This window comes from Taudactylus pleione, unplaced genomic scaffold (genome assembly GCF_031769625.1).
Source record: "Taudactylus pleione unplaced genomic scaffold, aTauple2 ptg000819l, whole genome shotgun sequence".
NCBI classification, from domain to species: Eukaryota; Metazoa; Chordata; class Amphibia; order Anura; family Myobatrachidae; genus Taudactylus; species Taudactylus pleione.
The window spans coordinates 1,388,007-1,412,532 of record NW_028285221.1 but is presented as its reverse complement, the minus strand read 5'-3'; the positions used below and the strand labels follow the sequence as shown (position 1 = coordinate 1,412,532).

The window sequence follows — 24,526 nt, the reverse complement described above, 5'->3', positions numbered from 1 at the left end:
TTGGGTGCTCCAGAGGCAGACACTTCCATGTAACTTCTAGCTGTATTGGGTGCTCCAGGAGCCGACACTTCCATGTAACATCTAGCTGTATTGGGTGCTCCAGAGGTTGACACTTCCATGTAACATCTAGCTGTATTGGGTGCCCCAGAGGCCGACACTTCCATGTAACTTCTAGCTGTATTGGGTGCTCCAGAGGCTGACACTTCTATGTAACTTATAGCTGTATTGGGTGCTGCAGAGGCCGACATTTCCATGTAACTTCTAGCTGTATTGGGTGCTCCAGAGGCTGATACTTCCATGTAACATCTAGCTGTATTGGGTGCTCCAGAGGCTGACACTTCCATGTAACATCTAGCTGTATTGGGTGCTCCAGAGGCCGACACTTCCATGTAACATCTAGCTGTATTGGGTGCTCCAGGAGCCAACACTTCCATGTAACATCTAGCTGTAATGGGTGCTCCAGAGGCCGACACTTCTATGTAACTTATAGCTGTATTGGGTGCTGCAGAGGCCGACATTTCCATGTAACTTCTAGCTGTATTGGGTGCTCCGGAGGCCGACACTTCCATGTAACATCTAGGTGTATTGGGTGCTCCAGAGGCCGACACTTCCAAGTAACATCTAGCTGTATTGGGTGCTCCAGGAGCCAACACTTCCATGTAACATCTAGCTGTATTGGGTGCTCCGGAGGCCGTCACTTCCATGTAACATCTAGCTGTATTGGGTGCTCCGGTGGCCGACACTTCCATGTAACATCTACCTGTATTGGGTGCTCCAGAGGCCGATACTTCCATGTAACATCTAGCTGTATTGGGTGCCCCAGAGGCTGACACATCCATGTAACATCTAGCTGTATTGGGTGCTCCAGAGGCCGACACTTCCATGTAACATCTAGCTGTATTGGGTGCTCCTGAGTCTCTGTATACTGTCTGCAGTTCCTGCTTTCTTGTGGAATCTGAACTTGATATTTAAAAATATAAGCTTCAAATCCTGTTCTGTGCATGTGTTAGTGATGTACAGTACCGATATTGGAACGTGCTGTCGCCATGCCCCATAGCGCATTCTGTGGTAAGGCCCGGCAAAGCTGCTCCAGTCTCCTGGTTCTTTTCAGCATGCCACATACACTATGCTCAGTAGAGGCTCACTCTATTCTTCTATTAGTGGAAGGGTGACCCGTTAATGCCAGGACCCCAGGGCCCCATAGCAGCCGCACCTCATACAGTGCCAGCAGTTTCACCACTGTACAGTATGGATATTTTATTTTCTCACTTAATAACTACATCACTTTCTTCACTATAGATAAAGTGATTAAAATGAGGAAAGAATCTCTTAAGCAGGAGACAGAGCTGGAGAAGATCAAGCAGAAGAGACACCTGGACTTTCTGGACATTCTATTATGTGCCAAGGTACTGACAGCTCCATTCCCTTATCCCTGCACTAATACCGCACAGCACACTAACTACTGACAGCTCCATTCCCTTATCCCTGCACTAATACCGCACAGCACACTGACTACTGACAGCTCCATTCCCTTATCCCTGCACTAATACCGCACAGCACACTAACTACTGACAGCTCCATTCCCTTATCCCTGCACTAATACCGCACAGCACACTGACTACTGACAGCTCCATTCCCTTATCCCTGCACTAATACCGCATAGCACACTGACTACTGACAGCTCCATTCCCTTTTCCCTGCACTAATACCACACAGCACACTGACTACTGACATCTCCGTTCCCTTATCCCTATACTAATACCACAGAACACACTGACTACTGACAGCTCCATTCCCTTATCCCTATACTAATACCACAGAACACACTGACTACTGACAGCTCCATTCCCTTTTCCCTGCACTAATACCGCACAGCACACTGACTACTGACAGCTCCATTCCCTTATCCCTATACTAATACCACAGAGCACACTGACTACTGACAGCTCCATTCCCTTATCCCTGCCCTAATACTGCACAGCACACTGACTACTGACAGCTCCATTCCCTTATCCCTGCACTAATACCGCACAGCACACTGACTACTGACAGCTCCATTCCCTTATACCTGCACTAATACCGCACAGCACACTGACTACTGAAAGCTCCATTCCCTTATCCCTGCCCTAATACTGCACAGCACACTGACTACTGACAGCTCCATTCCCTTATCCCTGCCCTAATACTGCACAGCACACTGACTACTGACAGCTCCATTCCCTTATCCCTGCACTAACACCGCACACCACACTGACTACTGACAGCTCCATTCCCGTATCCCTGCCCTAATACTGCACAGCACACTGACTACTGACAGCACCATTCCCTTATCCCTGCCCTAATACTGCACAGCACACTGACTACTGACAGCTCCATTCCCTTATCCCTGCACTAATACCGCACAGCACACTGACTACTGACAGCTCCATTCCCTTATCCCTGCACTAATACCGCACAGCACACTGACTACTGACAGCTCCATTCCCTTATCCCTGCACTAATACCGCACAGCACACTGACTACTGACAGCTCCATTCCCTTATCCCTGCACTAATACCGCACAGCACACTGACAGCTCCATTCCCTTATCCCTATACTAATACCACACAGCACACTGACTACTGACAGCTCCATTCCCTTATCCCTGCCCTAATACTGCACAGCACACTGACTACTGACAGCTCCATTCCCTTATTCCTGCACTAATACTGCACAGCACACTGACTACTGACAGCTCCATTCCCTTATCCCTTCACTAATACCGCACAGCACACTGACTACTGACAGCTCCATTCCCTTATACCTGCACTAATACCGCACAGCACACTGACTACTGACAGCTCCATTCCCTTATCCCTGCCCTAATACCGCACAGCACACTGACTACTGACAGCTCCATTCCCTTATCCCTGCCCTAACACTGCACACCACACTGACTACTGACAGCTCCATTCCCTTATCCCTGCCCTAATACTGCACAGCACACTGACTACTGACAGCACCATTCCCTTATCCCTGCCCTAATACTGCACAGCACACTGACTACTGACATCTCCATTCCCTTATCCCTGCACTAATACCGCACAGCACACTGACTACTGACAGCTCCATTCCCTTATCCCTGCACTAATACCGCACAGCACACTGACTACTGACAGCTCCATTCCCTTATCCCTGCACTAATACCGCACAGCACACTGACTACTGACAGCTCCATTCCCTTATCCCTGCACTAATACCGCACAGCACACTGACTACTGACAGCTCCATTCCCTTATCCCTATACTAATACCACACAGCACACTGACTACTGACAGCTCCATTCCCTTATCCCTGCCCTAATACTGCACAGCACACTGACTACTGACAGCTCCATTCCCTTATTCCTGCACTAATACTGCACAGCACACTGACTACTGACAGCTCCATTCCCTTATCCCTGCACTAATACCGCACAGCACACTGACTACTGACAGCTCCATTCCTTTATACCTGCACTAATACCGCACAGCACACTGACTACTGACAGCTCCATTCCCTTATCCCTGCCCTAATACCGCACAGCACACTGACTACTGACAGCTCCATTCCCTTATCCCTGCACTAATACCGCACATCACACTGACTACTGACAGCTCCATTCCCTTATCCCTGCACTAATACCTCACAGAACACTGACTACTGACATCTCCGTTCCCTTATCCCTATACTAATACCACAGAACACACTGACTACTGACAGCTCCATTCCCTTTTCCCTGCACTAATACCGCACAGCACACTGACTACTGACATCTCCGTTCCCTTATCCCTATACTAATACCACAGAACACACTGACTACTGACAGCTCCATTCCCTTTTCCCTGCACTAATACCGCACAGCACACTGACTACTGACAGCTCCATTCCCTTATCCCTATACTAATACCACAGAACACACTGACTACTGACAGCTCCATTCCCTTTTCCCTGCACTAATACCGCACAGCACACTGACTACTGACAGCTCCATTCCCTTATCCCTATACTAATACCACAGAGCACACTGACTACTGACAGCTCCATTCCCTTATCCCTGCCCTAATACTGCACAGCACACTGACTACTGACAGCTCCATTCCCTTATCCCTGCACTAATACCGCACAGCACACTGACTACTGACAGCTCCATTCCCTTATACCTGCACTAATACCGCACAGCACACTGACTACTGAAAGCTCCATTCCCTTATCCCTGCCCTAATACTGCACAGCACACTGACTACTGACAGCTCCATTCCCTTATCCCTGCCCTAATACTGCACAGCACACTGACTACTGACAGCTCCATTCCCTTATCCCTGCACTAATACCTCACAGAACACTGACTACTGACATCTCCGTTCCCTTATCCCTATACTAATACCACAGAACACACTGACTACTGACAGCTCCATTCCCTTATCCCTGCACTAATACCTCACAGAACACTGACTACTGACATCTCCGTTCCCTTATCCCTATACTAATACCACAGAACACACTGACTACTGACAGCTCCATTCCCTTTTCCCTGCACTAATACCGCACAGCACACTGACTACTGACATCTCCGTTCCCTTATCCCTATACTAATACCACAGAACACACTGACTACTGACAGCTCCATTCCCTTTTCCCTGCACTAATACCGCACAGCACACTGACTACTGACAGCTCCATTCCCTTATCCCTATACTAATACCACAGAACACACTGACTACTGACAGCTCCATTCCCTTTTCCCTGCACTAATACCGCACAGCACACTGACTACTGACAGCTCCATTCCCTTATCCCTATACTAATACCACAGAGCACACTGACTACTGACAGCTCCATTCCCTTATCCCTGCCCTAATACTGCACAGCACACTGACTACTGACAGCTCCATTCCCTTATCCCTGCACTAATACCGCACAGCACACTGACTACTGACAGCTCCATTCCCTTATACCTGCACTAATACCGCACAGCACACTGACTACTGAAAGCTCCATTCCCTTATCCCTGCCCTAATACTGCACAGCACACTGACTACTGACAGCTCCATTCCCTTATCCCTGCCCTAATACTGCACAGCACACTGACTACTGACAGCTCCATTCCCTTATCCCTGCACTAACACCGCACACCACACTGACTACTGACAGCTCCATTCCCGTATCCCTGCCCTAATACTGCACAGCACACTGACTACTGACAGCACCATTCCCTTATCCCTGCCCTAATACTGCACAGCACACTGACTACTGACAGCTCCATTCCCTTATCCCTGCACTAATACCGCACAGCACACTGACTACTGACAGCTCCATTCCCTTATCCCTGCACTAATACCGCACAGCACACTGACTACTGACAGCTCCATTCCCTTATCCCTGCACTAATACCGCACAGCACACTGACTACTGACAGCTCCATTCCCTTATCCCTGCACTAATACCGCACAGCACACTGACAGCTCCATTCCCTTATCCCTATACTAATACCACACAGCACACTGACTACTGACAGCTCCATTCCCTTATCCCTGCCCTAATACTGCACAGCACACTGACTACTGACAGCTCCATTCCCTTATTCCTGCACTAATACTGCACAGCACACTGACTACTGACAGCTCCATTCCCTTATCCCTTCACTAATACCGCACAGCACACTGACTACTGACAGCTCCATTCCCTTATACCTGCACTAATACCGCACAGCACACTGACTACTGACAGCTCCATTCCCTTATCCCTGCCCTAATACCGCACAGCACACTGACTACTGACAGCTCCATTCCCTTATCCCTGCCCTAACACTGCACACCACACTGACTACTGACAGCTCCATTCCCTTATCCCTGCCCTAATACTGCACAGCACACTGACTACTGACAGCACCATTCCCTTATCCCTGCCCTAATACTGCACAGCACACTGACTACTGACATCTCCATTCCCTTATCCCTGCACTAATACCGCACAGCACACTGACTACTGACAGCTCCATTCCCTTATCCCTGCACTAATACCGCACAGCACACTGACTACTGACAGCTCCATTCCCTTATCCCTGCACTAATACCGCACAGCACACTGACTACTGACAGCTCCATTCCCTTATCCCTGCACTAATACCGCACAGCACACTGACTACTGACAGCTCCATTCCCTTATCCCTATACTAATACCACACAGCACACTGACTACTGACAGCTCCATTCCCTTATCCCTGCCCTAATACTGCACAGCACACTGACTACTGACAGCTCCATTCCCTTATTCCTGCACTAATACTGCACAGCACACTGACTACTGACAGCTCCATTCCCTTATCCCTGCACTAATACCGCACAGCACACTGACTACTGACAGCTCCATTCCCTTATACCTGCACTAATACCGCACAGCACACTGACTACTGACAGCTCCATTCCCTTATCCCTGCCCTAATACCGCACAGCACACTGACTACTGACAGCTCCATTCCCTTATCCCTGCACTAACACTGCACACCACACTGACTACTGACAGCTCCATTCCCTTATCCCTGCCCTAATACTGCACAGCACACTGACTACTGACAGCACCATTCCCTTATCCCTGCCCTAATACTGCACAGCACACTGACTACTGACATCTCCATTCCCTTATCCCTGCACTAATACCGCACAGCACACTGACTACTGACAGCTCCATTCCCTTATCCCTGCACTAATACCGCACAGCACACTGACTACTGACAGCTCCATTCCCTTATCCCTGCACTAATACCGCACAGCACACTGACTACTAACAGCTCCATTCCCTTATCCCTGCACTAATACCGCACAGCACACTGACTACTGACAGCTCCATTCCCTTATCCCTGCACTAATACTGCACAGTACACTGACTGCTGACAGCTCCATTCCCTTATCCCTGCACTAATACCGCACAGCACACTGACTACTGACAGCTCCATTCCCTTATCCCTGCACTAATACCGCACAGCACACTGACTAATGACAGCTCCATTCCCTTATCCCTGATGTCCACATCTTGCTTCATTTTGGGTATCTGCTGTGTAATCACATTTTACCGAAAAACTAGAAAAAGTAAGAGTGAGGAATATAGCAATATGGCACATAGGGCTCTATTTACTACAATCCGCATATTGATATTACCGAGTGAATTCGCATTGTGAATTCAGGCAATATCACAGGGATTTACTATAAATCCCTTGCAGGGACAGAGCTTGCGATAAAGCTCTGTCCCTACGGATCCCATCCGCACTCTAGTCACGGTGTTTTCGGAAAAAATACCGCGACTAAGAGCCCGCCCATGCGCCGACCGACCACCGCTATTACCCCCCCACCGACGCTAAGCCCCGCCCCCCACGACTGCGGACCCCCGCGACCCCCCCTCCCCGCCGCGACCCCCCCCTCCCTTCATTACACTTACCTGCATCCTCCTGGCCTCCGGTGATCTTCTCCGGGCTTCCCGATCAGGTAATCTCCCATACTGCACTGGGGCCTGATCACCTGATGACCGGGCCCCAGTGCACTGTGGGAGACCAGCTGACCGGAGAGGAGCCATCACCGGAGACCCAATCACCGGTCCCTGGATTCAGGTAAGTAAAAAAAAAAAAATTGTTTATTTTTTTTTACTTTTTTTTACAGCAATCAGCTTGCGGTCTGCTTAGACCACACAGCTGATTACTGGTACCGGCTCCCGCCTCTGCTCTCCCAGTTAGAGCAGAGTGGGAGCCTGGTAACCGGGGGAGACCCTGGATAACGCCACCTCCAGGTGGTGTTATTATCACAGGGCTTTCCCTGCTATTTTTTTACAATTTATTTTCAGTAACTGTGGTCGGATCACATTTCCCATTACAGTTATGGGAAATGCGATCTGATTACTAAAAATAAGTGATACTTAGGGGTTGGAGTAGAATTTTACTAATTCTACTCCAATTGCCCTGTAATAACTACAGGTGATACTAACATAAAGTGAAAAGGGTGTGACAACACAAAACAGCCTTTATCACTTTATTGTAGTAAAAATAATGTTAATAAATAGAGCCCATAGTGCGAATTATAGTTTTCACATCATAACAGACTGGTATTTAAAAGCCATAAAATAACTGGTTTTCTAAATGTGAGGGCAGGAGAGCTGACTGTTGTTATTAGGTCGTGTATCCAATGAGTCCTGTTACAGGAAAAAAGGCAGGAAAGATGGAAAGCTAATTATGTAACATGCAAATGGCACCTAGCTCTGTATGTTCCTGAAAGGGCCTAATTTCACATTTCGGACCCACAGCTTAATTTTAAGAATTGTTAAATGTCATAGGACCCACATGATAATTATTCTTACAAGTGTACAATGCAGGAAACCTTTTGGTTAGAGTCTTGCCCAGGTAATGAAATTAAGAGGTTCCCACAAGCCTGTTAATGAAATTAGGAAATACTACATAGATTTGTCTAGCTCAGAGCCCCTCTGTGTGTCCACTCAGTTATGGTAACATTGTCACCAGGACATGTGTATTGCTCAGCATTTGTGTCTGCATCTATAGACTCAGCACCATAGGGGGGTAAAACAAATAGTAACCAGGCTGACATTCAGGTGTGATGGGAGATGGCCAGATCAAACAAAGTCATATTTGGATGGTTTATGTGACAATATTGTCACATCAGTGATAGCTGGAAGCTTGGAAAATTATAGACATATAACGGGACCAAGGTTGTGTGCGATTAGGAGATCACTGAGACATACAGTTTTAAAGATATGAGATATCTCAAAAAGGCAACATTACAACCCCATCCTATTTACACTTTTATAACAGATAAAATAGGGACCAGTACGATGAACACCCCGTACTGTAGGTAATTCATCCACAGGGGAAGTTATTAGGCTTATTCTGTTTTAAATTTAAAGGGATTTAAACGTAGCTAGGAGGTTCCTGTCCTCCAGTTATCTAAGCCACCAATCAGAGTGGACTGGGATGACATCACCTGAGGGGTCAATGCTACATTGAGGTTTTAACCCTGTCCCTTCCAGGCAAATTAGCTGAGTGTTAATTTGTAAGTATTCCATTATTATTAAATATTGCTATACATGTACTGTATGTAACTTTGTAACAATCTTTTCTTTGTAACATTCTTTTTAAGCATTGTCCGCCTTTTGTAAATAAAGTCTTCTTTATTAGTTTATTTCATATATGCTCCGAAACCTAGTCTTTGAAGAGATTATTATTCCGCTATGGTGACGCTACCCCTATTGTTAAGTACGGGAAGCAAAGTGTTGGTCTCAGCGAACTGTGTGGTCTTCTGGGACGCTGAGTCTGCGCAAATGTGGAGAGGTTATGCAATAACTGTGATAATTGCTAGAAGCAGGAGGCAAACAGATTAACTGCGTGGGAATCTTGTTGCCGAGCCTTATTGGGTAACTAGAGGATCGGTGGCCTCTTTAAATCGTTTCCATCGGTGGTGGCAGTTTGGTAAGTAAGGTATTTGTATTACGGCGCTCTGTCTATAGCATAGGTGCACCCCCCCACATCAGGGATACTGGGTACGGGTCCCTGACAGTGAGTTTGAGTTAAATGGTATAAATATGTAATTTGTGTGCAATAATTACACCATTTTCTGCAAAAGTGTTTTGTGTTTGTCACATTTTCTAGTATTAGATATGATCTGCTAAGGATGTCAGTTTGTATGAAAATAATAGTAAGATGACCTCAGAGTCCAAACAAAGTTGTGTTTCCACCAAGAAAAGAAAATGCAGGCTAGTACAATGTACATGTTGTGGCTTTTCTAGAGATGCACAAAAGTTTTCATACTGCAGATGTACAAATGAAACCTAATGTCTGCACCTGCAGTGATGGATCGGGGACATACGTGTTACTGTACAATAAGGGCTAGTTAGAGTTTATCTCCTCTGTAGAAACGCCTCTTGTCATCTATTATAAAGATACGTACTGATCATCCTTTGTATGTTTCATTAAACAAAGCACTAAATCTTCTCCCCTAATAGTGTAACCAGTGTTTATTGTCTGGGCGTTACACTAGTAATACAGAGGGAGCAAAGAGAATAGGTTCCTTCATAATGGTCCCGGACTGGTCAGACAGTGAGGAATTCTGGAGGGGGAGGAGGGGATGTGCTCTCTCCCATCTCTGCGTAATCAGAGCTTTATATGTAAGGTGCAATTCCTGGCGATCATGGCCTGTGGTTGCCAGAGTCATAGTTAAAAGTTATAAAAACAGTATAGGAACTACAAGTTCCAACAAACCCTTGCAGAAAATAACTGTGTTCAGTATGCTGGCACTTGTAGAACTACAAGTATCAGCATTCCCATGGTTATGACAGCATGGTGGCGCTTGTTGAGTTAAAATCGCCAGTCACGAGCTGCTGGATCATGTAGTTCCACAAATCTACCTAATAGTAAATAAATGCGCGCACTGTGTTTTGTAATCCTTTGTCCTTTGCTCCTAAATCCATAGTAAATCTTCTCCCCTTCCGCCCTGTAGTAATTTAATAAGGGAAAAAACTCTAATGAGTTGACCGATCCAACCATCTTTTTTTTCTGGGGGGGGGGGGGGGGGTTTCTTGTGCCCCCTGGCATGTTTCATTTGTTTTTGTTTTAAAATTCCCTTACTTTAACTTAAACGTCATGTGGTCACATAATTACACAGTATGTTGTGTTACATGTACTGTACCCTCACAGGCCCTGGGTTTTGTCTTGTTTTTGGCTTTTTGATGTGATAAATGAACATTTTACTTATGGACACTCTCAGTATGGAGCATTATTTATGGCAAAATGTAGCCGATACTATAAAAAATGATTTGGTTTTGATATTAGTGTAACCAATTTTGCCTTGTTAATATTTTAACTTGCACAACTTAATGATGACGGACATGGTGTTATTATTTATAGAACATGACTGGCGGCTAAAGTAACTTTTTATGTTACTTTTTATTTATAAAATGTAGTATTTTTATTTGTTTATGAAACATACAAAATAAAAAGATAAAAACGTTTTGTAGAATCACGTCACAATTAGGGGTGAGCGGGTTCGGATTTCTGAAATCCGAACCCCCCCGAGCCCCCCCGATCCGAGTCCGATCCGAGTCAGGCTCGACTTTTCCCGCCTGACTCGGATCTGAAATCGAGGCAAAACGTCATCTTCCCGCCTTCCGAGTCTCGCGGGTTTTGGATCCTATATAAGGTACACACGTCAGCGCCATTTTCTCACTCGGCTGTGGACAGTGAAGAGGGAGGGTGGGAGTTAGGGCTGTGTAGTGTAGTGTAGTGTAGTGCTGCTGTTGTCCACTACTTCAAAGTCCATAGGGGCTGGCTGTGTTGTGCTGTGCTGCTGTTGTTAATAGGGGCTGTGTCCACTACTTCAAAGTCCATAGGGGCTGGCTGGACTGTGTTGTGCAGTCAGTTCTCCATAGGGGCTGTGTCCACTCCAAAGTCCTGTGCAGTGTCCCAGTCCTAAAGGAGTGCTGTAGTGTTGTCCAGGGGGTGCTCTGTCCATCAGGGGTGCTCCCCCCAAGTGCTAAAAAAATAATATATTTTCTGTGTTTGTGAATTGTGTGCGCAGTAGCCGCACGTGCATCAACAAAGTAGTGCCAAGCGTGCGCCTGTGTCATAAGTAAAGGGCCGGCTGGCTTGACCGTTAAGGGTGCTGTAACCCCCGAAAGTACACTCCAGTCCAAACCAAAAAAAAAATTATTTTCTGTGTTTGTGAATTGTGTGCGCAGTAGCCGCACGTGCATCAACAAAGTAGTGCCAAGCGTGCGCCTGTGTCATAAGTAAAGGGCCGGCTGGCTTGACCGTTAAGGGTGCTGTAACCCCCGAAAGTACACTCCAGTCCAAACCAAAAAAAAAATTATTTTCTGTGTTTGTGAATTGTGTGCGCAGTAGCCGCACGTGCATCAACAAAGTAGTGCCAAGCGTGCGCCTGTGTCATAAGTAAAGGGCCGGCTGGCTTGACCGTTAAGGGTGCTGTAACCCCCGAAAGTACACTCCAGTCCAAACCAAAAAAAAAATTATTTTCTGTGTTTGTGAATTGTGTGCGCAGTAGCCGCACGTGCATCAACAAAGTAGTGCCAAGCGTGCGCCTGTGTCATAAGTAAAGGGCCGGCTGGCTTGACCGTTAAGGGTGCTGTAACCCCCGAAAGTACACTCCAGTCCAAACCAAAAAAAAAATTATTTTCTGTGTTTGTGAATTGTGTGCGCAGTAGCCGCACGTGCATCAACAAAGTAGTGCCAAGCGTGCGCCTGTGTCATAAGTAAAGGGCCGGCTGGCTTGACCGTTAAGGGTGCTGTAACCCCCGAAAGTACACTCCAGTCCAAACCAAAAAAAAAATTATTTTCTGTGTTTGTGAATTGTGTGCGCAGTAGCCGCACGTGCATCAACAAAGTAGTGCCAAGCGTGCGCCTGTGTCATAAGTAAAGGGCCGGCTGGCTTGACCGTTAAGGGTGCTGTAACCCCCGAAAGTACACTCCAGTCCAAACCAAAAAAAAAATTATTTTCTGTGTTTGTGAATTGTGTGCGCAGTAGCCGCACGTGCATCAACAAAGTAGTGCCAAGCGTGCGCCTGTGTCATAAGTAAAGGGCCGGCTGGCTTGACCGTTAAGGGTGCTGTAACCCCCGAAAGTACACTCCAGTCCAAACCAAAAAAAAAATTATTTTCTGTGTTTGTGAATTGTGTGCGCAGTAGCCGCACGTGCATCAACAAAGTAGTGCCAAGCGTGCGCCTGTGTCATAAGTAAAGGGCCGGCTGGCTTGACCGTTAAGGGTGCTGTAACCCCCGAAAGTACACTCCAGTCCAAACCAAAAAAAATATTATTTTCTGTGTTTGTGAATTGTGTGCGCAGTAGTCGCACGTGCATCAACAAAGTAGTGCCAAGCGTGCGCCTGTGTCATAAGTAAAGGGCCGGCTGGCTTGACCGTTAAGGGTGCTGTAACCCCCGAAAGTACACTCCAGTCCAAACCAAAAAAAAAATTATTTTCTGTGTTTGTGAATTGTGTGCGCAGTAGCCGCACGTGCATCAACAAAGTAGTGCCAAGCGTGCGCCTGTGTCATAAGTAAAGGGCCGGCTGGCTTGACCGTTAAGGGTGCTGTAACCCCCGAAAGTACACTCCAGTCCAAACCAAAAAAAATATTATTTTCTGTGTTTGTGAATTGTGTGCGCAGTAGTCGCACGTGCATCAACAAAGTAGTGCCAAGCGTGCGCCTGTGTCATAAGTAAAGGGCCGGCTGGCTTGACCGTTAAAGGGTGCTGTAAACCCCAAGTACACTCCAGTCCAAACCAAAAAAAAAATTATTTTCTGTGTTTGTGAATTGTGTGCGCAGTAGCCGCACGTGCATCAACAAAGTAGTGCCAAGCGTGCGCCTGTGTCATAAGTAAAGGGCCGGCTGGCTTGACCGTTAAGGGTGCTGTAACCCCCGAAAGTACACTCCAGTCCAAACCAAAAAAAAAATTATTTTCTGTGTTTGTGAATTGTGTGCGCAGTAGCCGCACGTGCATCAACAAAGTAGTGCCAAGCGTGCGCCTGTGTCATAAGTAAAGGGCCGGCTGGCTTGACCGTTAAAGGGTGCTGTAACCCCCGAAAGTACACTCCAGTCCTAACCAAAAAAAAATTATTTTCTGTGTTTGTGAATTGTGTGCGCAGTAGCCGCACGTGCATCAACAAAGTAGTGCCAAGCGTGCGCCTGTGTCATAAGTAAAGGGCCGGCTGGCTTGACCGTTAAGGGTGCTGTAACCCCCGAAAGTACACTCCAGTCCAAACCAAAAAAAAAATTATTTTCTGTGTTTGTGAATTGTGTGCGCAGTAGCCGCACGTGCATCAACAAAGTAGTGCCAAGCGTGCGCCTGTGTCATAAGTAAAGGGCCGGCTGGCTTGACCGTTAAGGGTGCTGTAACCCCCGAAAGTACACTCCAGTCCAAACCAAAAAAAATATTATTTTCTGTGTTTGTGAATTGTGTGCGCAGTAGTCGCACGTGCATCAACAAAGTAGTGCCAAGTGTGCGCCTGTGTCATAAGTAAAGGGCCGGCTGGCTTGACCGTTAAGGGTGCTGTAACCCCCGAAAGTACACTCCAGTCCAAACCAAAAAAAAAATTATTTTCTGTGTTTGTGAATTGTGTGCGCAGTAGCCGCACGTGCATCAACAAAGTAGTGCCAAGCGTGCGCCTGTGTCATAAGTAAAGGGCCGGCTGGCTTGACCGTTAAAGGGTGCTGTAACCCCCGAAAGTACACTCCAGTCCAAACCAAAAAAAAATTATTTTCTGTGTTTGTGAATTGTGTGCGCAGTAGCCGCACGTGCATCAACAAAGTAGTGCCAAGCGTGCGCCTGTGTCATAAGTAAAGGGCCGGCTGGCTTGACCGTTAAAGGGTGCTGTAACCCCCAAAGTACACTCCAGTCCAAACCAAAAAAAAATTATTTTCTGTGTTTGTGAATTGTGTGCGCAGTAGCCGCACGTGCATCAACAAAGTAGTGCCAAGAGTGCGCCTGTGTCATAAGTAAAGGGCCGGCTGGCTTGACCGTTAAAGGGTGCTGTAACCCACAAAGTACACTCCAGTCCAAACCAAAAAAAAAATTATTTTCTGTGTTTAGCCGCACGTATATATCAAATCGATATAACATAAATGGAGGACCAAACTTTCTCCGATAAAAATAAAATAGAGAAAGATCAAGAACCACTTCCTCCTAGTGCTGAAGCTGCTGCCACTAGTCATGACATAGACGATAACATGCCATCAACGTCGTCTGCCAAGGCCGATGCCCAATGTCATAGTAGAGGGCACATACAATCCCAAATGGCAAAGTTCAGGAAAATGACCTTGAAAAAGACATTTAAATCAGCTGAAGAGAAACGTAAACTTGCCAATATGCCATTTACGACACGGAGTGGCAAGGAACGGCTAAGGTCGATCCCTAGTATGTTCATGACTAGTGGTTCAGCTTCACATGACGATGGAAGCACTCCTCCCACTAAAAAAATCAAAAGAGTTAAGCTGGCAAAAGCACAGCGAAGAACTGTGCTTTCTAAGAAGATATCACAAATCCCCAAGGAGAGTCCAAGTGTGGTGGTGGTTGCGATGCCTGACCTTCCCAGCACTGGACGGGAAGAGGTGGCTCTTTCCACCATTTGCACGCCCCCTGCAAGTGCTGAAAGGAGCACCCACAGTCCACTTGCTGATATGCAAATTGAAGATGTCACTGTTGAAGTACAACAGGATGAGGATACTGGTGTAGCTGGCGCTGAGGAGGAAGTTGGCGAGGAGGATTCTGATGGTGATGTGGTTTGTTTAAATCAGGCTCCGGGGGAGACAGTTGTTGTCCGTGGGATGAAAAAGCCCATCACGGTCATGCCTGGGCAGAAGACCAAACATTCCACCTCTTTGGTCTGGCAATATTTCTATCCAAATCCGGACAACAACTGTCTTGCCATATGTACCATATGTAAAGGTGAAATAAGTAGGGGTAGGGACGTCAACCACCTAGGAACATCCTCCCTTATACGGCACCTGCAGCGCGTTCATAAAAAGTTACTGTCAAGTTCAGAAACTTTGGCTCAGACCGTAAGCAGTCCAGGGACACCTAAATCCCGTTGTCCTGTTGTATCCAAGCGCCTGCAAACCACACCGTCAACTCCCTCCTCGTCAATTTCCTCCTTAGTCAGGATCGGAAGTAGTCCTGCAGGCCATATCACTGGCATGACTGACTCTCCTATCCGGGATTCCTCCGGAGGATCCTGCATTGCTACGCCTACTGCTGCCGCTGCTGCTGTTGCTGCTGCTGCTGGGAGTCGTTCATCATCCCAGAGAGGAAGTAGGAACACCACTACTTTTACTAAACAATTGACCCTCCAACAGTCCTTAGCGAGGAGGATGAAGTACGACAGCAGTCATCCTGAAGCAAAACGTATAACTGAGGCCTTGACTGCTATGTTGGTGTTAGACGTGCGTCCGGTATCCGCCATTAGTGCAGTGGGATTTAGACAATTGATGGAGGTAGTGTGTCCCCGGTTCCAAATCCCGTCTAGATTCCACTTCACTAGGCAGGCGATACCGAGACTGTACAGAAACGTCAGAAAAAGTGTCCTCAGTGTCCTGAAAAATGCCGTTGTACACAATGTCCACTTAACCACGGACATGTGGACAAGTGGAACAGGGCAGACTAAGGACTATATGACTGTGACAGCCCACTGGGTAGATGTATCACCTTACGCAGCAACAGCAGCAGCGTCACCAGTAGCAGCATCTCAGAAACGCCAGCTCGTTACAAGGCAGGCTACGCTGTGTATCACCGGTTTCAGTAAGAGGCACACCGCCGACAACCTCTTAGAGAAACTGAGGGAAATCATCGCCCAGTGGCTTACCCCACTTAGACTCTCCTGGGGATTTGTGATATCTGACAACGCCACCAATATTGTGCGGGCATTACATCTGGGCAAATTCCAGCACGTCCCATGTTTTGCTCACACAATAAACTTGGTGGTGCAGAATTTTCTGAAAAGCGACAGGGGCGTGCAGGAGACGCTTTGGGTGGCCCGAAAAATTTCTGGCCACTTTCGCCATTCAGCGACTGCGTGCCGAAGACTGGAGCGCCAGCAAACACTCTTGAACCTGCCCCGCCATCACCTGAAGCAAGAGGTTGTGACGCGGTGGAACTCAACCCTCTATATGCTTCAGAGGATGGAGGAGCAGCAAAAGGCCATACAAGCCTATACATCCACCTATGACATAGGCAAAGGAGGGGGTATGCACCTGACTCAAGCGCAGTGGAGAATGATTTCCGTGTTGTGCAAGGTTCTTCAGCCCTTCGAACTTGCCACACGTGAAGTCAGTTCAGACACTGCCAGCTTGAGTCAGGTCATTCCCCTCATCAGGCTTTTGCAGAAGCAGCTGGAGAAAGTGAAGGAGGAGCTAAGACGGAGCGATTCCGCTCGGCATGTGGGACTTGTGGATGAAGCCCTTCATTCGCTTTGCCAGGATTCCAGGGTGGTCAATCTGTTGAAATCAGACCACTACATTTTGGCCACCGTGCTCGATCCTAGGTTTAAAGCCTATGTGGTGTCTCTCTTTCCGGCCGACACAAGCCTGCAGAGGTGCAAAGACCTGCTGGTGAACACACTGTCAGCTGAAGCGGAACGTGACACGTCAACGGCTCCTTCTTCATTTTCTCCCGCAACTGGGGCTGCCAGGAAAAAACTTAGGTATCCTAAGCAACCCGCTGGCGGTGATGCAGGGCAGGCAGGACCAAGTTTGGACATCTGGTCCGGACTGAAGGACCTGGCAACAATTTCTGACATGTCTACTGTCACTGCATATGATACTGTCACCATTGACAGAATGGTGGAGGATTACATCGGTGACAGCATCCAAGTAGGCATGTCAGACAGTCCATACCTGTACTGGCAGGAAAAAGAGGCAATTTGGAGGCCCCTGTACAAACTGGCTCTATTTTACCTGAGTTGCCCCCCCTCCAGTGTGTACTCCGAAAGAGTGTTTAGTGCAGCCGGGAACCTTGTCAGCGAAAGGCGTAGGAGGTTGCTTCCACAGAATGTGGAGAAGATGATGTTCATCAAAATGAATTATCAGCTCTTCCAGGGAGACCAGCCTCCAGAACGTACAGAGGGACCTGTGGTGGTGGATTCAAGTGGGGACGAGTTAATACTTTGTGAGGATGAGGATGTACACACTGAAGAGGGTGAGGAATCGGTGGATGAGGAGGATGAGGATGACATCTTGCCTCCGTAGAGCCAGTTTGTGCAGGGACACATTAATTGCCAGCTTGTTTTGTGGGGGCCCAAACGAACCAATCATTTCAGCCACAGTTGTGTGGCAGACCCTGGCGCTGAAATGATTGATTTGTTAAAGTGTGCATGTCCTGTTTATACAACATAAGGGTGGGTGGGAGGGCCCAAGGACAATTCCATCTTGCACCTCTTTTTTTCTTTGCATTATGTACAGTTTGGGGCCTAGTTTTTCTAACTGCCATCCTGTCTGCCACTGCAGTGTCACTCCTAGATGGGTCACGTGTTTGTGCCGCCCACTCGTGTCGCTTAGCATAGTCATCCAGCTACCTCGGTGCAACCTTTTGGACATAAAAACACTATTGTGAGGTGTGAGGTGTTCAGAATAGACTGGAAATGAGTGGAAATTAAGGTTATTGAGGTTAATAATAGCATAGGAGCAGAAAAACCTACAAATTCTGTGATTTTAGCTGTTTTTATGCTTTTTTTCAAAAAAATACAGATCCAAAACACAAAACCCAGAACCCAAAACACGGAAGGGTGGTTTTGGCAAAACCAATCCAGATCCAAAACACGAAGAAAGATCCAGATCCAAAACCAAAACACAAAACACGAAAAGTGGCCGGTGCACACCCCTAGTCACAATATATGAGAGTCCATATAAACATCAGGGGGTATCTTAGCTAGGGAAGCAGTCAGGGTAATGGTGGACGGGATGCCGGACGTCAATATACTGACACCGGAATCCCAACGCCCGTCAGAATGCCGACTCCAGAAGAGATCAATATACTGATGTCGGCATCCTGACCACAGCATACCAATGGTAAGTATGAGGGTTAGGGGGCATTAGGTATAGGGACCTCCAGGGGGGGGGGATAGGGTTAAGCACTGACCGGAAAAGGTTAAGGTGGGGAGGTTGGGGTTAGGCACCACTCGGGGAGGGTTAGGTTTTGGGTGCGGGATGAGGGGCTAGGTACCACCAGGGGAAGGTTAGGGTGGGGAGGTTGGGGTTAGGCACCACTCGGGGAGGGTTAGGTTTTGGGTGCGGGATGGGGGGCTAGGTACCACCAGGGGAAGGTTAGGGTGGGGAGGTTAGGGTTAGGCACCACTCGGGGAGGGTTAGGTTTCGTGTGCGGGATGGGGGGGTTAGGGTTAGGTACTACCACGGGGGAGGTTAGGATTATGCACCACCGGGGGAAGCTTAGGCTACTTACCGGCCCCTGTCGGGATCATGAACATCGGGATGTTGCTGTCGGTCTTCTGACAGCCGACATCCTGACCGTCTGTCAATCATATGTTTTCCCTTAGATAACAAATTGAAACATAATAATAATAACAAACCACAGAATAAGTAATCCAGTACATATAATATAAATATCAACACCCCCAACATAAATGTATAGAAATCCTGATAGACCCATATAATAAAAGTACGGTGACTAAAAGAAAAAACAAAATATAAAATGTAAAATAACATAAAATTTACTGGCAGGAGGCAATAAAATAAAAGTTAACTGTCTATTTATAGCTGCACTATCTAGCCTTCATATCAATTAAGGTGATCTCGCCAAAGGCGACGAAACACAGGCCGCAACTGTAAAAACACAGGAAACCGGCCTCAGCCAATATAATCGTATACATACAAGGACATAGAGTAACCTTTGGGAGCCTAGAAGTACTCAGTCTCTGACATAATCCAGCCATCTATCCTGTATGCAAATGACGTTCATGCTGGACAGTGACTCGTACTAGTGACAACCAGGAGGCCCCCAGGAGCGAGCCACACACACTCTGGCTAGTGTACACATGCTAACTACATAGATGTTGCTATATTTATCTATAATGTGCACCTATATAAGGCATACCACAGGCGTAATCGCTATGAATACCAGTATCACAGAGTACTTGCCTGACTTTACCCCAAAAAGTAATGAGCACAGAATATACCCAGAGGAGATGAGAAAGGGATGCAATCGGGAAACCGGCTGACATTATACCGGCAGTCGGCTACCCGACTGTCATATCTCAGTGAGGGTGAAATGCCCGGCGCTCATTTCACCGATGCCGGGAGACCAGCACCCGGCATCCCGATCGAAGGGATGCCGGGCGCTGCGAGCGGACAGCCACGGTGGTGGGGGGAGGGTTAGGTTTAGGGCTCCCGGGGGGGACTTGGGATTAGGCACCCCCCTGGGAGGATAGGGTTAGGCTAGGGGGAGGGAGGGCTAGGGTTAGGCACCCCCGGGGGGGACTTAGGGTTAGGCAGCGGGGAAGGGTGGTTAGGTTTAGGCACTTAGAGGGGGGATTAGGGTTAGGCACTTGGGGGGGAGGTTAGGGTTAGGTACCCCTAAGGGAGGGGTAGGGTTAGGGGGGTAGGTTAGGTTAGTTAATACTTACCTAGGGACGATCAGGATTTTCAGCGCTGTCGGGCTGCCACTGACGGGATCTGTTCCAGTGTCGGGCTGCCGCTGCTGGGAATCGAACCGCTGCCCATACGGCCGGGGGTATTTCATACCGATTCCATGAGAAAAGGTAACACTGCTAGCACTACACTTAGGGCAGGTGCCAGATGCTCGACCCCCAAATTTCACCATATGCACAAGAGTTTAATATGGGCGGTGTGGAAAAAAAGTTCAATCTGCTGAAATCTTATAGAAGTCATGGAGATCTGTGAAGATTCAAGGGCCCTATACCAAATGTCATCATCCAGGGGTCCAACATCAGCCTCCCATTAAATATTGCAAAATGTCATCATGATGAGGTGATAAAAATGTGTATGAACAGGAGAGGGACGTACGAGGACATAACGCCAGAAGGAATATCTTCAACGAAAACACTTGAATGTCTGGGGGTCCCACAGGAAAGTGGGGTGATGAGGCATGCCTAGGCTGTAGGTATCTATAAAATTACATGTTAGGCACCTGATAAGAATTCCGTAACTGAGCAATGGATCTTAGGACAACAGAGTCAACTGTACAAGTGACAAGACGTGGTAATACCCCTCGGTCTCCACACCAGACCCGGGTGTATCAGGACGTATATTAGAGCAGTACAAGGAGGTGTCCAGATCCGCAAAACTGTAGACACCAGTTTCCAAATTTTTGTGGCTCGCGTAAGCAAGGGAGGACCAGACTGGACAATTATCCCAATTTTTATGTTACTTTTACTAAACTTTGATCTATGTCAACTCTATAGAATAACTCAGCGATGAATAAAACATTACCAGGGATGTGTAGGAGCTGGGCCTAATGTACATGTTCTTTATAACTCCCCAGGATGAGAGCGGTCAGGGCCTGTCTGATGAGGACCTGCGGGCAGAGGTGGACACATTCATGTTTGAGGGACATGATACCACAGCCAGCGGGGTCTCCTGGATATTATACTGTATGGCCAAGTACCCCGAGCACCAGGAGAAATGCCGGGAGGAGATCCGAGAGGTCCTGGGAGAGCGGAACACAATGGAGTGGTGAGAACTTGTTGTCTTTCTTTTTTAAGATAATGTGTAAACAGCTTATTTACTTACTGTAGCATGATGGCACAGTGGTTAGAATTGCTGCATCACTGAGTCCTGTAGGAGAAAAGCGCTATATAAATAACATATTTAATATTATTATTATTATTATTATTGTCATCACTGTTCTAGGGTTATGGTTTATATTCCAACCAGATCCTAGCGGAGTTTGCAATTTGTATCTTCTACCCGGATTAATGTGGTTTTGCTTAGATTTTTCTTGTTTTCTCCCCGGGACCAAAAACATACTGGCATGGTAATATTGTGTGTGTGGTGCTGAATGGGACTGTAAGCTCCATTGGAAAGTGTCTGATTACTCATTCTCTGTGGAATATGTGGGAATATGTATTAATCAGGGTAAATAATAATAATAATTAGCTGAGGTCAGGACCCAGAAAACCGCAACAAAATGCTAATGTACTTTACACCACAGGGTAACCTGCGTCATAGACAAGGGGGGGAGAAGAGAGCCAAGGGTGCAATAATGATAATTTATACAGCACAGAGGACACAGGGCAGGTATACAGCAGAGAACTGGAGAAAGAAATAACTATAAGCCTTAGGTGGCAGAGATATACAGCAATGAATATAATGAGAATAAGACTCAGCCAGAGGCTCGTATGTAACATATCATAGATCAGCCCTGTGTACTGTGCCTTTAGTCACAGACTAATGAGGCCCCTAGTCACAGAGTAATGAGGCACCTAGTCACAGAGTAATGAGGCCCCTAGTCACAGACTAATGAGGCCCCTAGTCACAGAGTAATGAGGCTTAGAGGCACCTAGTCACAGACTAATGAGGCCCCTAGTCACAGAGTAATGAGGCCCCTAGTCACAGAGTAATGAGGCCCCTAGTCACAGAGTAATGAGGCCCCTAGTCACAGACTAATGAAGCTTAGAGGCCCCTAGTCACAAAGTAATGAGGCTTAGATGCCCATAGTCACAGAGTAATGAGGCTTAGATGCCCCTAGTAACAAAGTAATGAGGCTTAGATGCCCCTAGTCACAGAGTAATGAGGCCTAGATGCCCCTAGTCACAAAGTAATGAGACTTCGAGGCCCCTAGTCACAGAGCAATGAGGCTTAGATTCCCCTAGTCACAGAGTAATGAGGCTTAGAGGCCCCTAGTCACAAAGTAATGAGGCTTAGATGCCCCTAGTCACAGAGTAATGAGGCTTAGAGGCCCCTAGTCACAGAGTAATGAGGCTTAGATGCCCCTAGTCACAGAGTAACGAGGCTTAGAGGCACCTAGTCACAAAGTAATGAGGCTTAGATGCCCCTAGTCACAAAGTAATGAGGCATAGATGCCCCTAGTCACAGAGTAATGAGGCTTAGAGGCCCCTAGTCACAGAGTAATGAGGCTTTTAGGCCCCTAGTAACAGACAATGAGGCTTAGAGGCCCCTAGTCACAGAGTAATGAGGCTTAGAGGTACCTAGTCACAGAGCAATGAGGCTTAGAGGCCCCTAGTCACAGAGTAATGAGGTTTAGAGGCCCCTAGTCACAGAGTAATGAGGCTTAGAGGCCCTAGTCACAGACAATGAGGCTTAGATGCCCCTAGTCACAGAGCAATGAGGCTTTGAGGCCCCTAGTCACAGAGTAATGAGGCTTAGAGGCCCCTAGTCACCGAGTAATGAGGCTTAGAGGCCCCTAGTCACAGACAATGAGGCTTAGAGGCCCCTAGTCACAGAGTAATGAGGATTACAGGCCCCTAATCACAGACAATGAGGCTTAGAGGCCCCTAGTCACAGAGTAATGAGGCTTAGAGGCCCCTAGTAACCGAGTAATGAGGCTTAGAGGCCCCTAGTCACTGAGTAATGAGGTTTAGAGGCCCCTAGTCACAGAGTAATGAGGCTTAGAGGCCCCTAGTTACAGAGTAATAGGGCTTAGAGGCCCCTAGTCACAGAGTAATGAGGCTTAGAGGCCCCTAGTCACAGAGCAATGAGGCTTAGAGGCCCCTAGTCACAGACAATGAGGCTTAGAGGCCTCTAGTCACAGACTAATGAGGCCCCTAGTCACAGAGTAATGAGGCACCTAGTCACAGAGTAATGAGGCCCCTAGTCACAGACTTATGAGGCTTAGAGGCCCCTAGTCACAAAGTAATGAGGCTTAGATGCCCATAGTCACAGAGTAATGAGGCTTAGATGCCCCTAGTCACAAAGTAATGAGGCTTAGATGCCCCTAGTCACAGTGTAATGAGGCTTAGATGCCCCTAGTCACAGAGTAATGAGGCTTAGATTCCCCTAGTCACAGAGTAATGAGGCTTAGAGGCCCCTAGTAACAGACAATGAGGCTTAGAGGCCCCTAGTCACAGAGTAATGAGGCTTAGAGGCCCCTAGTCACTGAGTAATGAGGTTTAGAGGCCCCTAGTCACAGAGTAATGAGGCCCCTAGTCACAGAGTAATGAGGCCCCTAGTCACAGAGTAATGAGGCTTAGAGGCCCCTAGTCACTGAGTAATGAGGTTTAGAGGCCCCTACACACAGAGTAATGAGACCCCTAGTCACAGAGTAATGAGGCACCTAGTCACAGAGTAATGAGGCCCCTAGTCACAGAGTAATGAGGCTTAGAGGCCCCTAGTCACAAAGTAATGAGGCTTAGATGCCCCTAGTCACAAAGTAATGAGGTTTAGTGGCCCCTAGTCACAGAGCAATGAGGCTTAGAGGCCCCTAGTCACAGAGTAATGAGGTACCTAGTCACAGAGTAATGAGGCTTAGAGGCACCTAGTCACCGAGTAATGAGGCTTAGAGGCCACTAGTAACAGACAATGAGGCTTAGAGGCCCCTAGTCACAGAGTAATGAGGCTTAGAGGCCCCTAGTCCCAGAGTAATGAGGCTTAGAGGCCCCTAGTCACAAAGTAATGAGGCTTAGAGGCCCCTAGTCACAGAGTAATGATGCTTAGAGGCACCTAGTCACAGAGTAATGAGGCTTAGATGTCCCTAGTCACAGAGTAATGAGGCTTAGAGGCACCTAGTCACAAAGTAATGAGGCTTAGATGCCCCTAGTCAAAGAGTAATGTGGTTTAGTGGCCCCTAGTCAAGGAGTAATGAGGCTTAGAGGCCCCTAGTCACAATGAGGCTTAGAGGCACCTAGTCACAGAGTAATGAGGCGTAGATGCCCCTAGTCACAGAGTAACGAGGCTTAGAGGCACCTAGTCACAAAGTAATGAGGTTAGATGCCCCTAGTCACAAAGTAATGAGGCTTAGATGCCCCTAGTCACAGAGTAATGAGGCTTAGAGGCCCCTAGTCACAGAGTATTGAGGCTTAGA

The 24,526-nt window shown here is 47.5% G+C and overlaps 1 protein-coding gene across 1 annotated transcript in view; it reads left to right on the top strand.

The window, feature by feature from the left end:
• LOC148474693 (cytochrome P450 4B1-like) overlaps positions 1-24,526 on the top strand; it is a 358,486-nt gene that overhangs the window by 296,838 nt on the left and 37,122 nt on the right. The window contains exons 7-8 of the mRNA XM_088458234.1: positions 1,300-1,406; positions 21,029-21,219. Of these exons, the coding sequence (XP_088314360.1) occupies positions 1,300-1,406; positions 21,029-21,219 (298 nt within the window). The remainder of the gene's footprint in view (positions 1-1,299; positions 1,407-21,028; positions 21,220-24,526) is intronic.